General features: G+C 42.1%; 1 protein-coding gene across 2 annotated transcripts in view; it reads right to left on the bottom strand.

The window, feature by feature from the left end:
- The window catches only part of IQCM (IQ motif containing M), a 1,478,261-nt gene that overhangs the window by 1,039,369 nt on the left and 423,405 nt on the right, over positions 1-15,487 (bottom strand). For both annotated transcript variants that reach the window (XM_069242635.1, XM_069242634.1), the window contains exon 6: positions 6,544-6,614. In XM_069242635.1, the coding sequence (XP_069098736.1) occupies positions 6,544-6,614 (71 nt within the window). The remainder of the gene's footprint in view (positions 1-6,543; positions 6,615-15,487) is intronic.

The following is a 15,487-nucleotide window of genomic DNA, read 5'->3' on the forward strand; positions in this document are numbered from 1 at the left end:
GATAATGATCCCATTTCCCCCAGCCTTTCCCTGGTGGGTTTCCCTGCCAGGGAAAGGCTGGCGGAAGGTGTGCTCTGGGGCCCCCGGGGGCACCTGCACTGCCCATGCACTTTGCATGGGCAGTGCAGGGGCCCCTGTGCAGTGCCCAATCACGCAGGTCACTGCCCGATTTACTGCCAGTGATCTGCGTAACATGTGCAGCTGCATCCTCCGCACAGAGGCATTGACCACCGCCGGCAATTTCCCGGCCATGCATTCTGCTGGGCCGGCGGGCCAGCAGAATGTATATTATATGGCCGGCGGGTTCCCAGGGGGGCTGGCGGTCGATAGAAAGACCGCCAGCATGAACACGGCGGTGTGAACTGCCGTGTTCATAATGACCCCCTTAGTGTCTTTAGCAGGCCACAAATTCCACTAACATTGTTAATTCCGGCCCCCTGATATACCTCTGTACCAAAAATCTTGTCCAGAGATTTTCATTTTTGATTTGTGTGCTTGGATCATTAGAGAAGTAGTTTAGCGTGGGTAGACATCGTTGATCCGGGCCAATTGTTTCTGACAAAGTTTTTTAAAATGTCAGATGTGTAGTAGTGATGATGTAATATTTATGGAAGCATGAAACCTACATACTTCATTTTGGTGTCAAAACATGGATTTTGGGAGTCAAGTAGTCATTTAGAGACAGAAAATAACTCTTCAGAGTAACCCTTCTGCCATTTTCCAAAATGGCAACTATAATAGAGGAAGAAGAGACATATTCAGAAATGAAAGAAATATTAACGGTTTTAATCCCTTTATATATATACACAAAACAATGGTTATGATCTGAATATGAAGAAAAATAATGTTTATCACTCCTGTTTTAGACACATTTTCATAGTTCACTTTATTTATTTGTTTTCTGCAATCACTCGTGGTACTTTTTCAGAATGTTGAACATTTTAGAAGAGCATATCGACTGACATATTTTTGTACAACAGGTTTTGCAAGTACATGTATGTGTAAATTCTGGGGATAGAGGCTTTAGAACTTTTGTAGGTTTTAGCACCCCATCAACATCTTCCCAACTAAATTCACAGGGATCTTTCTCTACATATGCATGATCCAAAACATTTTCACATCTTCCGATCAAGTAGAATGTTCTTTCAATGTGTCCATGCACAGAATATGATGTCAATGGAAAGTCACTTAGCACGTTTTGAAATCTTGAACTCACTGTGCCGAAGGTCGTCAAATGTGTGACAGTCAGAACTCGTTTTCCACACACGCACAAGGTATTTTTCTACATCTCAAAGTCACATTCTTGCTCTGTCTCAGCAATTTAAAAACCTCTCAAGTTCAGCAGTTAAAACTCCAAGCTTTGTTCCAGTTTTGCTCATAATGTCACCACCCATACGAATATGTGCCTTGATAAGAACACTGGGCATCTCTGGGTCTTGTACAGAATATGAAGCGCGATTTAGTGTATTTTCTTACCTGTTCCATAACGTATCCATAACTCTGATAATCCTTGATTTATGAACATTGAAACAAATCTAAGAAGCACAATCATAACATCTGTGTCATTTGACAGTACATTGACTCGATTGGTACCATTTCGAACAGCCCACTCAACATGTGGCACAACACGAAGGTCAGCTTCCTCCAATTTGCTGTTAAGTTCTTGAACAATATGGCCTGTACCTTTCGAATATATCTCTGCAGGCAGCAACTCCTCATTGACAATCAATCCAATTGCAAACATTTGAAATTCAGTGTTCACTAAAGCATCAGCAATGTTTTGGTGACATTACATCTTGAAGTTCATCTTGTTCGATGTTGATGAGCAGAATTTATCAACTTGCAAAGGTATAGGTGTCATATTTTTGATACAGGCAAAGTAAATTGTTCCACTTGTAGACATGTGTCTGATTCTTTCACATTCTTTGACAGATAGCTCAAGATAACTGTAGAAGACAATGTGCAGTTCTTTCAATGTGTACACTGACTTTGATATATATAGAACAGTCTGAAACACCTCTCTAAAGTTTTGCATGGATGAAATCTTGGCCATTCGCAAATATGAAGTATAGTCTGCAACAGCAGCAGTTTTCAATGAGGACTTCTTTTTTAACTGCAATTCTTCAAGTAAAAGAGTTTTTTTTGAGCTCTTGAATGAGTTTGTACTTCACTGCTTTGGTTGCAGCATCTTCTTCAAATAATAATTTTGTTGGAAGAAGATCATGCAGCAGAATGTCCTTGATAAATTCACCTCTTTCTTTGCTACATTCATCTGTCTATGTGCTTCCAAAAGTTGTTGTTCTTGTAAACTGTTTTGTAGTGGCTGGTTGGATGAAACTCTTACTATGGCAATGAAAACATGGAAGTTTAGCTTTTAGTGATTATGTCAGCGTTTTCTCTTTCAATACAAGTCTCTCTTGCTTCAGTCCTGCGTCTAGTTTCGATCAATGTTCCAGGACATCTAGTAGATGTGTCTTTATATTGTTATCCACCTGTTGTTTGGTCACAAAGTTGTGTAATCACACAGGCTCAGTAGTTTCAAAGGGGTCTCCTTGCCGCTGCATGAAATGAAGAAGGCTGTCAAAATGTGTATTAAAACATTCCCATCTCTTTCCCACAGGTTTGTGGTGATGAACAGTTTCACGATGGCCCATTAATTTTGAATTTATCATCTCTTTGAAAACATTGCAAATAGAAAGGACTTCGTGATAAACTAGCTGCCATTCTGCAACATATTCACTTTTACGTGTCTTACCAACAATTCTCTTGGAGCTTTTCTGTGATCTCTGGATTGTCTGTTTCAGCTTCATATCTGGAGCCACAGCATTGCATTATCCAGCTCTGTCTTTCACTACAAAATGTCTTTGGATGAATTTTCTGTAGAGGTATGATTTTTCCATCTCTAGCTTCCTCACTCTTTCCAAATACCAGGACCCATATCTGAGATAGTTTATGCAATCAAATTAATGAAACACAGTAATCAATGATTCTACAATCTTCGTGTGCAGCTCTCAATCACCTTCTCAATCAGCATGTACAAAGTTTTTCACTATAGCTATCATGTGTAAAACATTTCCCCAGTACTTGAAAAGTACTGATTTTAATTCACATTCTTTGACAAACTCTACAAACTTTGTTTTCAGGTTTTCTGATTTTGAACTGAGTGTATTGAACATTGCCTGGCTTTGAATTATGTCTTTTGAATGAGGTGCACCCTGTGCCTTGTTCACTTCTGAGATAAGATATGCAAAGCCTAATTTGTCATTCTTGTTCCAGAAAGCATTCCAATGCAATGTTTCTATAGCCTCATACAAATGAACATAATGAGTTTGGCTCAATACTGATTGGACAGTTTTGCTTCCAAAGATTTCAGCCTCAATAAGTGCATTTTCTATTCCACATCCACTGAGATAACATCCTGCAAACCACAACACAACTTTTGTCATGTGAAAAACGCCCATCATTGGATGAAGATCATCACATTCTACTGGATGTCTTATAAAAATGTCAGTTACAATACGGAAAACACCCTGATCACAGAAAATTGACAGGATAGGCTGGTCTTCAAGCTGAGCAAACACATTTTTGAATTGTTACATAGTTTGTGACTGGGGATGGTATTACTGGTAAAAACCAAACTTTCTCCAGTGGGACGGTATCCTAGGAGATCAGGGCATGAATTCCAGACCACAGAGGAACTGGCTGTTCTTCATCCTTCAGTCCACACCTAATAAGCAATATGATAAATTCTGTGAAATCAGTGTGGTGGATCACAGCATCCGGTAGAAGGAGATCCATGTCCTCAGTCACTTTGAAACCTTCTAGAAGACTGGGGCATGTTGATGGCTTGTTATTATTTTGCACACGTTGGCAAGGCAGTTGGGTTGTAAGTTTACAGCTTTGTTTGTCATTGCCTAGAGCTGACACAGCTTGTTTTCCAGCAGCTACTTCATTGGTCAGTCTTGAAAAAGCACCATGACAGTATCATGTGTGATGGATGTTCCAGACAAAGAAGAGCTGTCTTCAAAATCAAAATTATCAAGAGCAGCAATTGTAAATCCTTTCCTGGTAAAGTGACGTGGAAGTGGTGTGCTGTTGAATTCACAAGACTGTTCAGCATGAGCGGCTAACAAGTTCCTGCTATGTTCTATGTCATTGTAACTTGTTGATACACCAACCCTATTTATTGAAGTGAATAGCTCTCTACTTTAGTACTTGTCATAGATTGCGTGTGGGCAGTCACCATGTGAAGTGGAGTCTCCTTTTTGCAATAATGTAATTCATAAAACATAATTTGGAAAAGACAGTACATTGCACAGCATAGGCCTGTTGTGTCATGGGACTATCTTCCACTTCTTCGCTTAAATCTTGAAAGCCATCCTCAATCTTGTCAGCATCTGTTCCGAACTCAAGAACTTTAGTTTGTAACAGTTTTGCTTTGCTAATATTAAACAATGATGTAAATAAATGTTAAGACAACATCAGGTATTCTTGTTGACTGCCATGATTTGCGGAGCTTTCGGGCATCACAAACTTCGCTATTAAGTCCAAAAAAATAATCTTTCAGAATGTTTCTTACCCACTGATTTTACTGCACCCTGTGATCTTATTTTGCCAGCAAGAACTTCAGAAGTCAAATCAACTACGAACACTATAAGTGGCTCCTTCTTTTTGTTAGACTGAAAAAAACAGATTCTGTCATTGTACATTCTCCCCAGAAAAATCTTAATTTCATTATTAGGGCTCAACACAGTTTCATCAATGTTGACCGTTATTTCTCTGATCTCATTGAGTGTGAACCTGTAGCTAGCACTCGAGTGGTTTTAAAACTTCATTTGCTTTTTTAAAGAGTGTAAGCATAACTGAAGGCTGACAGTTATGTTGCTGCTGGTAGCTCATTATACATTCATATTTTCGAATGTATGCACACATACAGTTCAGCTGGGCATGCAAATTTGCGGCAAATACATTCACCTCGCTGTTTAGATCAGCTACTCATCTGAAAACTTGATCTTGGAAGAACCTAGCTGCAGATAAAAACATGTTTGCCCTTTGAGACTCAAATAATCTTTAATTTGTTCTTTTGTCAGTCTCTTTGGTCCTTGTTCTGGCTAAACCACAGATAACACATTGAAGATCCTCTGCTTTCTGATCAGTTGTTGGAGGTGGACAAAAGGTAGCCATCGATCTTGTAAGTGGATGGGCATTGGGGTTGGTTGTCGCTTTCTCTGAAGACTCAGAGTCTTGTTCTGATTCACTGGTTTCTGCTATTTTTTGACACTTTTTTCCAGGATTTTTGTCCACTGTATATGACTTCTAGAACTTGTTGTTACAATGATAAAACATTTGATCCTCTTCTTCCATCTGTCTCAATCTTTTGTGAACTTCATCTCGCCGTATTACTGCAGCATCTCAAACTCTCTTCTGTCCAGCCACAGTTAAGGCTTTTATTTTGGATTAGTTTGGCATATGACACATTTTTCTTTGTTAAAGGAGTCCTCAGATTTTGTAGTTAGAAACACTCTGTCTGTCTGAGGTATAGATCCTCCCTTATCACCTGCTTCACACATGTTTACGAATTTGAATCAACAGAAAAACTGAATCAAAAACAATATTAAAATAAATTACCCATAGGACTGCTAAAACACATCACTGTAGAACTACTATTTTGGAAAGTTGTGGAAAGGTTGCTCTGAGGAGGTATTTTCTGTCTCTATAAGACTACCTGATCCCCAAAACCTATTTTTTTACACCAAAATGAAGTATATAGTTCTCATGGTTCTTGAAATATTGCATCATCACTGCAATGCAGCCACCATTTTAAAAAATGTGGTCCAGAAAGAATAGGCCCAGATTAACTAATGACACAAAACACAAATAAAAAATAAAAATCTCTGGACAACAATTTTTTACAGAGGTGTATCAAGGGGCAAGGACTATGTATGGAAATCTACATAAATGGTGAATTTCTCACACAATTTTAAATGTAGGATTAATGGCAGAGGTCATGGTTGTTTCGAGGGCTGGGGCGATTCATGGGAAACGGGAAGGAGGTAGACAGCAACAAAACTGTAACTTTGAGTATATTCTCAAACATACTTCATTTGTACACATAAACTTAAATTTACAAAAGGTTATTATAAACATGCAAATTGAGTCAAAATGTTTCCAAAAAAACATATTGTCTGGGATGTGATGCGCTGAAAGCAATTTATAATATGAAATCTGTGTTCTAGATGGAGAAAAGGGGAAAAAGTTAGATGTGGTAATAAATGTTTGCATTCCAGCTAGCCTCGATGCATATTTTTTTTAAGTTTAACAGAAAAGGCCTAATTTTTCTAACTAGAATGAATTGTACAATCAACATAATCAATATAAAAAAACATATCTGTGCATCATCTGCAGATAGCTTGCATGTATATTTCTATAAGGTTGTGTGCAAAAGCCATTTCCTAACTAGTCTGAACTGTGTGGTCACTGTGCTATCCACAGTAAAAGAAGAAAAAAACATATATGTGACTTATAAAACATTGTCTACTGTACCTGTAGATTGCCTCTGAGATTTAAAACTATCCATGATATTCGCATAGGTATTAAGGGTATTCATTATTCCACTGTCAAAACAAAATTTAAAATGGTCACATCATCTGAAAAAGGCACATTTGTTAAATGAAATACTAACAAACTAAATATATAGCAAACATAGCGTAACAACACGTGACACGATGAGACTTTTGATGACAAGACACACAAAAAATATATTTCTGAAAGTGTTGAATATAACTGCAATCATATAATTCAAGGATACATCTAAGGACCTTTCGCGTTTAACAGGATTGCCTTAGCTGCTACAATGGTTGTAACTATAGAAACAGCCACAGAAAAAGCATAAATGTTATAATAAATACCTGTATTGCACATGCTTCCACTCCAAAGCATACGGTCAAGTCAGTGATCAGTAACAATACATGCTCGGATTAATGGACTAGTTACTAAAAGGTAGTCCTTGACTATCTATATGTAGATGAAATAAACACAGTTAAAAGTCAGCTGTAGTTCAGAGAGCACAAAATTATACCAATTCAGCTTGGACGTTCTTCAGTTATCCTAGTTACTATAGTTTACACTGGCACATCACTTTAGAAAACATGGTCAAACATATCTGGTTTCTCTGAGTGTGGCAACACCAAATGGTTTGTGAAGAAAAAACTCATCCAATATATTAATGTCATGTAAGTGTTTTTGTCCAACCTATTCTGGAAGAGCATGGAAACTATATGCCCACTAATTTCCTTTCTAAAATATCAATCCACCAATTAAGGGAAAAGCTTTTAAAACTATTTTATTAAAAACTCTGAATTGAGTACTTCCTTCCTCTGGAGCAAATATTTGTCCCTCAGAAGTTATTAAACTTGACCTAATCACACCTAAATGACTCAAAAAAGCAATGTATGCATACTAAAAATGAAACTTCTGAAAGCTTGAGATGTCATCCTCACAATTCGAGGGACCGTATATTGCAATTTACCCAGACTATATGTGCAAAGTGCAAGAGAGCCACAAAACCTTCCTTGAGGTGAAAAAACATCTCAGAACTCTGAACATACAGTACATGCTCCTTTACCCGGCCAAGTTAAAAATTATATATGTTGGTAAATGGTACTTCTTTGAACAACCAGACGAGGTCTGGTCCTGGCTGGACATGGCAGATGTGACTTGAGGATGCCCGCAAGTGGGAAGGGAAACACCTCACACAAGTGACAGGTGGCTGGGGTCCCAGAGTTGCAGACCTGCTTGGCGGTCATGATCTTTGTGGGCAAGGGGCAAGAGGGCTCTGGCTGCATGGTGATCTGGGAGGATGGTACAATGGCTGCAGTATCTTGACAGTCGACAGGAGGCTCCAGAGACTCAGGGAGAGACCTCCTCCAGTGAGATTGAGAACTCCATCTTACTCCCTAGCCAGAAGGATGTTATCCTGGAGATGGAGGCTGGGGCTGAGGGCGACCCCTGAGACCATACTTGGGGGATCAGGAAGCAAACTTTGGCTCAGACTCAGGCACTGATATGCTATAGGATGTTATGTTTAGTCTGCTGCACAGGAAATTAAGCTGGCACAGTGAAAGGCAGTGAGCACTACAGTGGGGAGGGAGTGAATGTATGTGTGAATGATTGATGGGGACACATGAGAGGAGCCAAGGGCTCGCAGGGGGTGTGAGGCGAAGTGGCAGGTGAGAATTGAATACCTGGATCTGAGAAGGATCTGTAAGCATGGGATGTGAAGTGCAATTGAACAGTATTGTAACGCTGAAAGATAAATTGCTAACCAGGTGAGATTTGAGAAGACCACAAATGAGATGAGTGTATGGATCGTATGGTAAGCACTGCAAGTCATCTGGATCCCTCATATCCCACTGAGAAAGAGGTACCTTCAGAAATGGGCTCACTACACCTGAACAATCATACTGGCCCTGGCAGGGCATAACTTGAAAGACTGAAATTAACACTGAGTTGTTTGACAAGTTGTCACTTGGGGAGTCAGAAAAGAGAAGACTTTCTGGTAGGCTGTGCAGGACAAAAAGCCTACAGGTGCATGGTAGGGAGGGATGATGGTGCAAGTCCTGGCACATTAAGTATTGTGGACAAGGATGCAGTACTTGTTAGCAGTTTCTTGTTCAGAGTAGGAGAGCGGGTGGGGAATTCTTGCTGGGTTGTTCTACTGGCTATTTTTTGGGAGTCACTGCTATATCCCTATGATGGCTCTTATCCTATTGGACCAAATGCAACTAAATAATTATGACCATCCCAAATAAGCTGAAACTCTTCTTCTAGAATGTACAGGGCATGGGATCCTATAAATAATTATAGAGTGTTATCCCTGCTTAAACAGCACTGAATAGGTATTGCATACTTCCAGGAGACACATCTCACTGACCTGGAAGCAAGCAAACTTGCCAAAAAATGGAGGGGTTAAGTCTACTATGCCAACTACTCTTCCTGGAGTACTTTTTGCAATGACATACATGGAAACAGACGTTGAGGCCTGATATTTTCTTCTGCAAGGTAGATTAAATGGGGTAGATGTGGCCCTTGTGAATCTGTATGGGCCGAATGTAGATGACGGACTATTCTACGGCAAAATAAGAGATGTGGTATCTTCTATGGCAGACACTAGACTTTTCTGGGTGGGAGACTTTAATTGTATCACTGATAGAGAATCGGATCGCCATCCCCTGAGACAGAACACTAAGCTGAGGATGATGACACAACTATGGGAGGTTATGACTCAACTGGGGTTAAGAGATGTATGGAGGGATGCGCATCCCGGGAGTACCCATGTCATACAGTAACCCATAGCACATTCAGTAAATTGGATTGAAAATTACTTTCAGAACATATGGCCAGAGGATTCTAGAGGTAGCACATTTCTCACGCTAATTATCTGATCACGCACCCAAGGTATTTTCATTTAAATAGGGTGTGGGCACTAGGCCACCCAACATATGGTGATTCCCTACTGACTTACTACAAGAGGCATACGGCGCGAAACACTGGTGGAAGCACTGAAAAATTACTTTGCAGAAAATTGGTTGGGCCTAAAGAGTTGAACTACAGAGTGGGAGGCAATGAAAGAGGTCGTCAGGTATCATTGTGTGGGCCTGTTGTGCAGGGTGCGCAAAGCCCTTCAGACTGAACTCCTACATAAGGAGGAAACCCTGGTGGTTTTTCAGAGGTTACCACTGGAGGGGATGCGGGGGAGGAACAAGGAGGCCACTCTACAATGGCAGGTCAAGTTGGTAAGGGATAGACTTGAGCATCACCCACTTAAGTCATACCGCCAGTTACTACATAGAGAGAGAGGGACAACTCAGGGTGACTACTTGCCTGGATATTACATCAGGAGATGCCACGCTCCCCTATCATGCACATCAAGACCTCTACATAGAGATCACTGGAAATGGGTGCACGCCAGGCCACAGGGATGAGACCTGGAAAGGGTGATGGGGTTTCTTGTGAGTCTCACCTTGCCACATGTAGGGTAATTGGCAGCACAGGAATTAGAAGTAGCCCTTCCAATAGAAGAGATGAGATTGGCCCTGACTCTGCTGCATGGGGGGAAGTCCCCAGGCAGTGATGCTTTCTTGGCAGAGTTCTATCATGCCTGCATGGAAGATATTAGCCAGCATTTACTGGAAGTATACCGAGTAGAATCCTATCCCTATCCATGAAGGAAGGGTGCATCACTATGATTCTGAAAACGTGCTCAAATTCCTCCGACTCATCCTCATACTGGCCTCTCACAATGATCAACATGGATAAAAAGATCCTTTGTAAATTGTTGGCACTCCAACTATGACTGGTGATTTTGAGGTTGTTACAGGTGGATCAGAGTGTGTTCATACCTGGTAGGAACATAACCATGAATTTGAGATGGTTAATGCATGTAATGTATGAAACAGCAGACTCACTGGAGTAGGTCATAGTAGGGTCTATAGATATAGCTAAGACACTGTAGATTGGCAGTACTTCATGAGTGCACTGGAAGTAAAGGGGTTTGGAACTAATTTCCGCTTGTGGATACAACTGTTATACACTGAACCTACTGTCAGGGTCGGGGTGGGATGCATGTGTTCAACTCCTTGGACAGTGGACAGAGGGGCTCGACAGGGATGCCCACTGTCACTATTGCTTTTTGCATTGGCTTTGGAACCCCTGGCGATCCAAGTAACGCAGAAACTGGTGAGATGGGGGGTCCATGTGGGTGATATAACTCACTTAGTGTCACTATACGCAGACAACACACTTTTCTACCTTAAATCCCCTAGGGAGTCGTTACTCATACTACTGCAGTATTTAGATACCTTTGGGGACATTACAGCCCTCTGAATCAATCAGGATAAATCTCTGGTGTTTTCGCTCGGGAGACTGGGGAAAGCAGACCCAACAACCCTACCACCTCTTCCACTGCATTGGGAGACAGATATGTTTCGCTACCTGGGTGTGATAAGAGCAGCTATTCAGCAGAAAGGAACAAAGTATAATATAGTTAAAGTGATAGAGGGCCTCAGAGCTTTGATACAATTCTGGAATACTCTTCCTCTATCAAGGATTGATCGAGTCGCGTAGCGAAGATGGTTTTTCTGCCCCGCTGCTTATACACACTTCAGCACTTCTTCAACACTCCCCTCCAAGGCAATTTTCGGACACTTGCGCTCCCTTCTCATTACACATATTGGGAAGGGTGGAAGATGCACAGTGACTTGGGAACACTTGCATTTACCAACATGGAAAGGAGGTCTTGCACTACCAAGCCTGGAGATGTACTATCTTGTATCCCAACTTTAGCATGCTGCTCACTGGCTTACAGAAGAGGAGACCTGGGAAAAAGCATTATTAGCGGACAGAGGGAGGGCTACTGCGCTCCCACAACTCTTATACTACCAAAGGAGTGCCATATCTCATTACGCACACAGTAACCATATGGGAGTGCTCTGTAAAAGGGAAGTTAAAGAGGGCTCCAATCACCTGAAAGTTTAATTTCTGGGATTTGCCTGCTTTTCGAATTCCAGCTGATGCAGTAGATACAATAGCATGGAGAGAAGGGGGATGTGGCACACTAGGAGACCTTTATCGTGATGAAGACTTTATTTCCTTTGAGGCTGCACAGGACATGTTTGCCCTGGGGGAGGGTCAGTTTCTATTACATTCTGGTGTAGCTTATATAGCTAAGGAACTGTGGCCTTACTACTCAGATGCCCTCCATCCTCACTGCTATTTTAAGCGCTGCCAGAGCTTAGAGGAACACAACATTTGATAGTGATAGTGACCGCCCTTATTGCTGCCACCGACGACATCAGGAGCAGGCTCGACAAAGGGGAAACCGTTGCCCTCATCCTCCTTAACCTTTCCGCAGCCTTTGACACTGTCTGTCACCACACACTTCGCACATGCCTCCACGACGCTGGAATCCGCCATAAAGCCCTGAACTGGCTCACATCCTTCCTCTCGGGCAGAACCCAAAGAGTCCGCCTCCCACCGTTCCTGTCAAAAGCCACCAAGACCATCTGCGGAGTCCCCCAGGGATCCTCACTCAGCCCCACCCTCTTCAATGTCTACATGGCTCCGCTCAACAACATCATCCGATCCCACGGTCTCAACATCGTCTCCTACGCGGACGACACTCAGCTGATCCTCTTTCTCACAAAGGACCCCTCAACTGCCAAGACCAACCTCCACTCCGGACTCCACGCCATCGCCAACTGGATGGAGGCAAGCTGCCTCAAAGTAAACTCGGAAAAGACCGAGATCATCATCTTCGGCTCCAACAAAGCAGCATGGGGGCCTGCCACGTTGGGAACCACCCCAACGCCCACCACCCACGCACGCAACCTTGGCTTCATACTGGACTCATCGTTCACTATGACCCAGCAAGTCAACGCCATCTCATCCTCATGCTTTAACACCCTTCGCATGCTTTGCAAGACGTTCAGATGGATTCTCATCGAAACCAGAAGAACAGTCACCCACGCTCTCGTCAGCAGCAGACTGGACTACGGTAATGCACTCTATGCGGGAACAACCACCAAGCTCCAGAGAAAACATCAGCGTATCCAGAACACCTCAGCATGACTCATCCTCAACCTCCCTGGCCACGAACACATCTCAGCCCACCTCAGAGACCTCCACTAGCTCCCCGTCAACAAAAGGATCACCTTCAAACTCCTGATCCACACCCACAAAGCTCTCCATGACACCAGACCTGCCTACCTCAACGAGTGCCTCAACTTCTACACCACAACACGCCAGCTCCACTCCGCCAACCTCGCCCTCGCCACTGTTCCCCGCGTACCACAGCCGGCGGCAGATCCTTCTCCCACCTTACCGCCAAGATCTGGAGCTCCCTCCCTGTCAACCTACGTCTGACCCAGGACCTCCTGACATTCAGGAAGCACCTCAAGACCTGGCTCTTAGTGCAGTAGCACTCCCCCTGCAGCGCCTTGAGACCCTACCAGGTGAGTAGCGTGCTTAACAAATTACTGATCGATTGATCTCACACCTATGCACGGCTATGCTCACTGACAGACGAAAAATTCAGTTCCTGTCTAGAACTGCATGAGAAGAACACTTGGGGGATACATATAAAGCAATACCTTGCAGTGGGCCTACTGGGGGAAGTAAAATCACATAAAGGAAGAAAAGTTGAGTATACATTTACCCAGTTGATGCTTCTGTTAGCAGAAAGTAGGGTAGCTATAGCTTGGATGGGTCAAACAGGACCAAGAGGGATGTGATAGAATGGGCGGTGATGGAAGAGATTTGCCTTGGACAAATTAGGAGAGACAATCAAGCTGAGGAGGACCTACAGGTCTGGGGAACACTATTAAATAAATTTGAGGGAGGGGAAAGCCAATCGTCGGGGGACACAACAGATGAGGTGGAATAAGTGTGAGTAAGGGGTACACTGCTATCTTGATAAAGACAGAAGGAAGGTAAATCCCAAGAGTCAGGTACATGGTAATCACAAACCATAAATGGCCCAAATGTGTGATGATAATTGTAAATCACGTTAGTTGATTGAACATAGCAGTGATCTTAACTGTTTTAATGATTTTGATTTGAATGTTAAAGCCCAGCTTTACTCGATGTATGACTAAGAAAATAACAGTAAAAAGATTCTATAAAAAAAGAAAATAATCTTCTGTCAGCTTTGAAAATATTCCATGTTTCTTCCTGAATTGAGTTAATCCAACTGAATACTTGTGTTAGGCTTTTACCATCTACCTACGTTTTGGCTGCTAGCCTCAGCAGTTTCTGAGTCTCTGAACTCAGACAGGCTGGACGCCATCCGCAACCCTCATGGAGTCTGACCTGGCAGAAAAGAGCCATGGGGCTTATCTTGGAGATCAGCGAAGATAGTCAACCAAAAGACCTGGTAGATTGTGATGCCAAAACCATCTCAATTCTGTTAATACAAGATCAAGTTCAGGAATTACTTACAGCTGTAAGTACATTAACCTCTTAAGTGCAGGCTCTAACTAGAAATCAGTCAGAGTTCAATGATGCTTCAATCATATATTTACGATCTTAGCTAGAGACTGTACTCTGATCTCAATATTTAGAAAAAGACTAAATGATGAGCTAAACATTGTGTCAACCCATGCAGCAAGACCACCATCTTTGAGTGAATTAATGACACTAGTACTGCAATTTGATAGCAATATTTATAAAGGGAAACTAGAAAAGAAGAAGGGTCTAAGAGGAACAAGAACATTTCTTCAATCAAATCATTGCCCTTACTCTCTGATGCCTCAAACTTCTAAATCTTCTGAAGAAGAACCCATGCAATTAGGTCCCATTACACCTCTATTCACTGAACAAATGAAGAGGAAAAGGAGGTGGTTCGGTTTTTGTTTATATTGTGGTCAGGAAGGACAACTTCTAGCTGATTTTCCAGTAACACCAAAGGAGGCTTTGGGAAACGAGAAGCAGAGAAGGGGAGGTAGTGAGTAATACTTTTCAAGCCCTGCCTGAAGTAAGTCAACGCATGCCTAGCCCTGGTTTCATTATTATTCAAGCCACCTCGAGCTTCAGTCAAAACAATGTTTCCATTTCTGTTCCAACTGACTGCTGAGTTTTAGGAACTACACAACTATTGACTAGGCAAAAAATAATAAAGTTTATTTTTGTAAAACTAAAGTTTCTTCGTGTAAACAGTAAGGTACTTTAATACTGGAAGTGGGAGATGGCACTCCTGTCTCTTTGAGGCCTGTAAAGAAGAAAGCACAGTCCATTTATTTAAGTTGTTTAATTCTTTTCAGCAGAATGTCACAGAGAAGATATCCAGCCTTATGGAGCCCTATACAGCTACAGCATGCAGCCTTGCCCTGCTGGGGGAATTCAAGCTCCAATAAAATGACAAAGGGCCCGATTTATGTGTTGGAAAAGAGTATGCTTATTGTCAACATAATGGTTCAACCTCCAGATTTAGAAGCGTGTGGACCTTTGGTGTAACTACGACTTACACTATTGTGTTTTTGTCATGGTTACACCCCTTTGACTGCTAAAAGGAGTAAGGGCCATTGGAGGCTGACCTCTATATTCGCCCACCTAATTTAGATGTGCGGGCATACAGGTCAGTTTTCAATGTCCATTCTTGCCATGAAAACCCTGGTGGTAAGAGGCTGTGAAAATGCTCAAATGCTCCCCTCGCCATGGGAGAGAAGTCCCATGGAAAGGGGAGCATTATTTTTATATTTTCAGAAAGAAAATCCAATTTATGGATTTTCTTTCCGAGTTTAAAAAAAATCTGTTAAACCTAAAAAAGCATTGAGGGGAACCGCTTTGATGGCGCTTCCTGTCAATGTTTTTGGAATGACAGCTAGCTTGACAGTCATTTCTAAGTTGGATGAGCGGAGTACCCTCGGCCTGGCTGATGTTAAGTCCTTGACCAGTTGATGGAGAATACTCTGTCTGCCAAAACTTAAATCAG

This window comes from Pleurodeles waltl, chromosome 1_2, assembly GCF_031143425.1.
Source record: "Pleurodeles waltl isolate 20211129_DDA chromosome 1_2, aPleWal1.hap1.20221129, whole genome shotgun sequence".
NCBI classification, from domain to species: Eukaryota; Metazoa; Chordata; class Amphibia; order Caudata; family Salamandridae; genus Pleurodeles; species Pleurodeles waltl.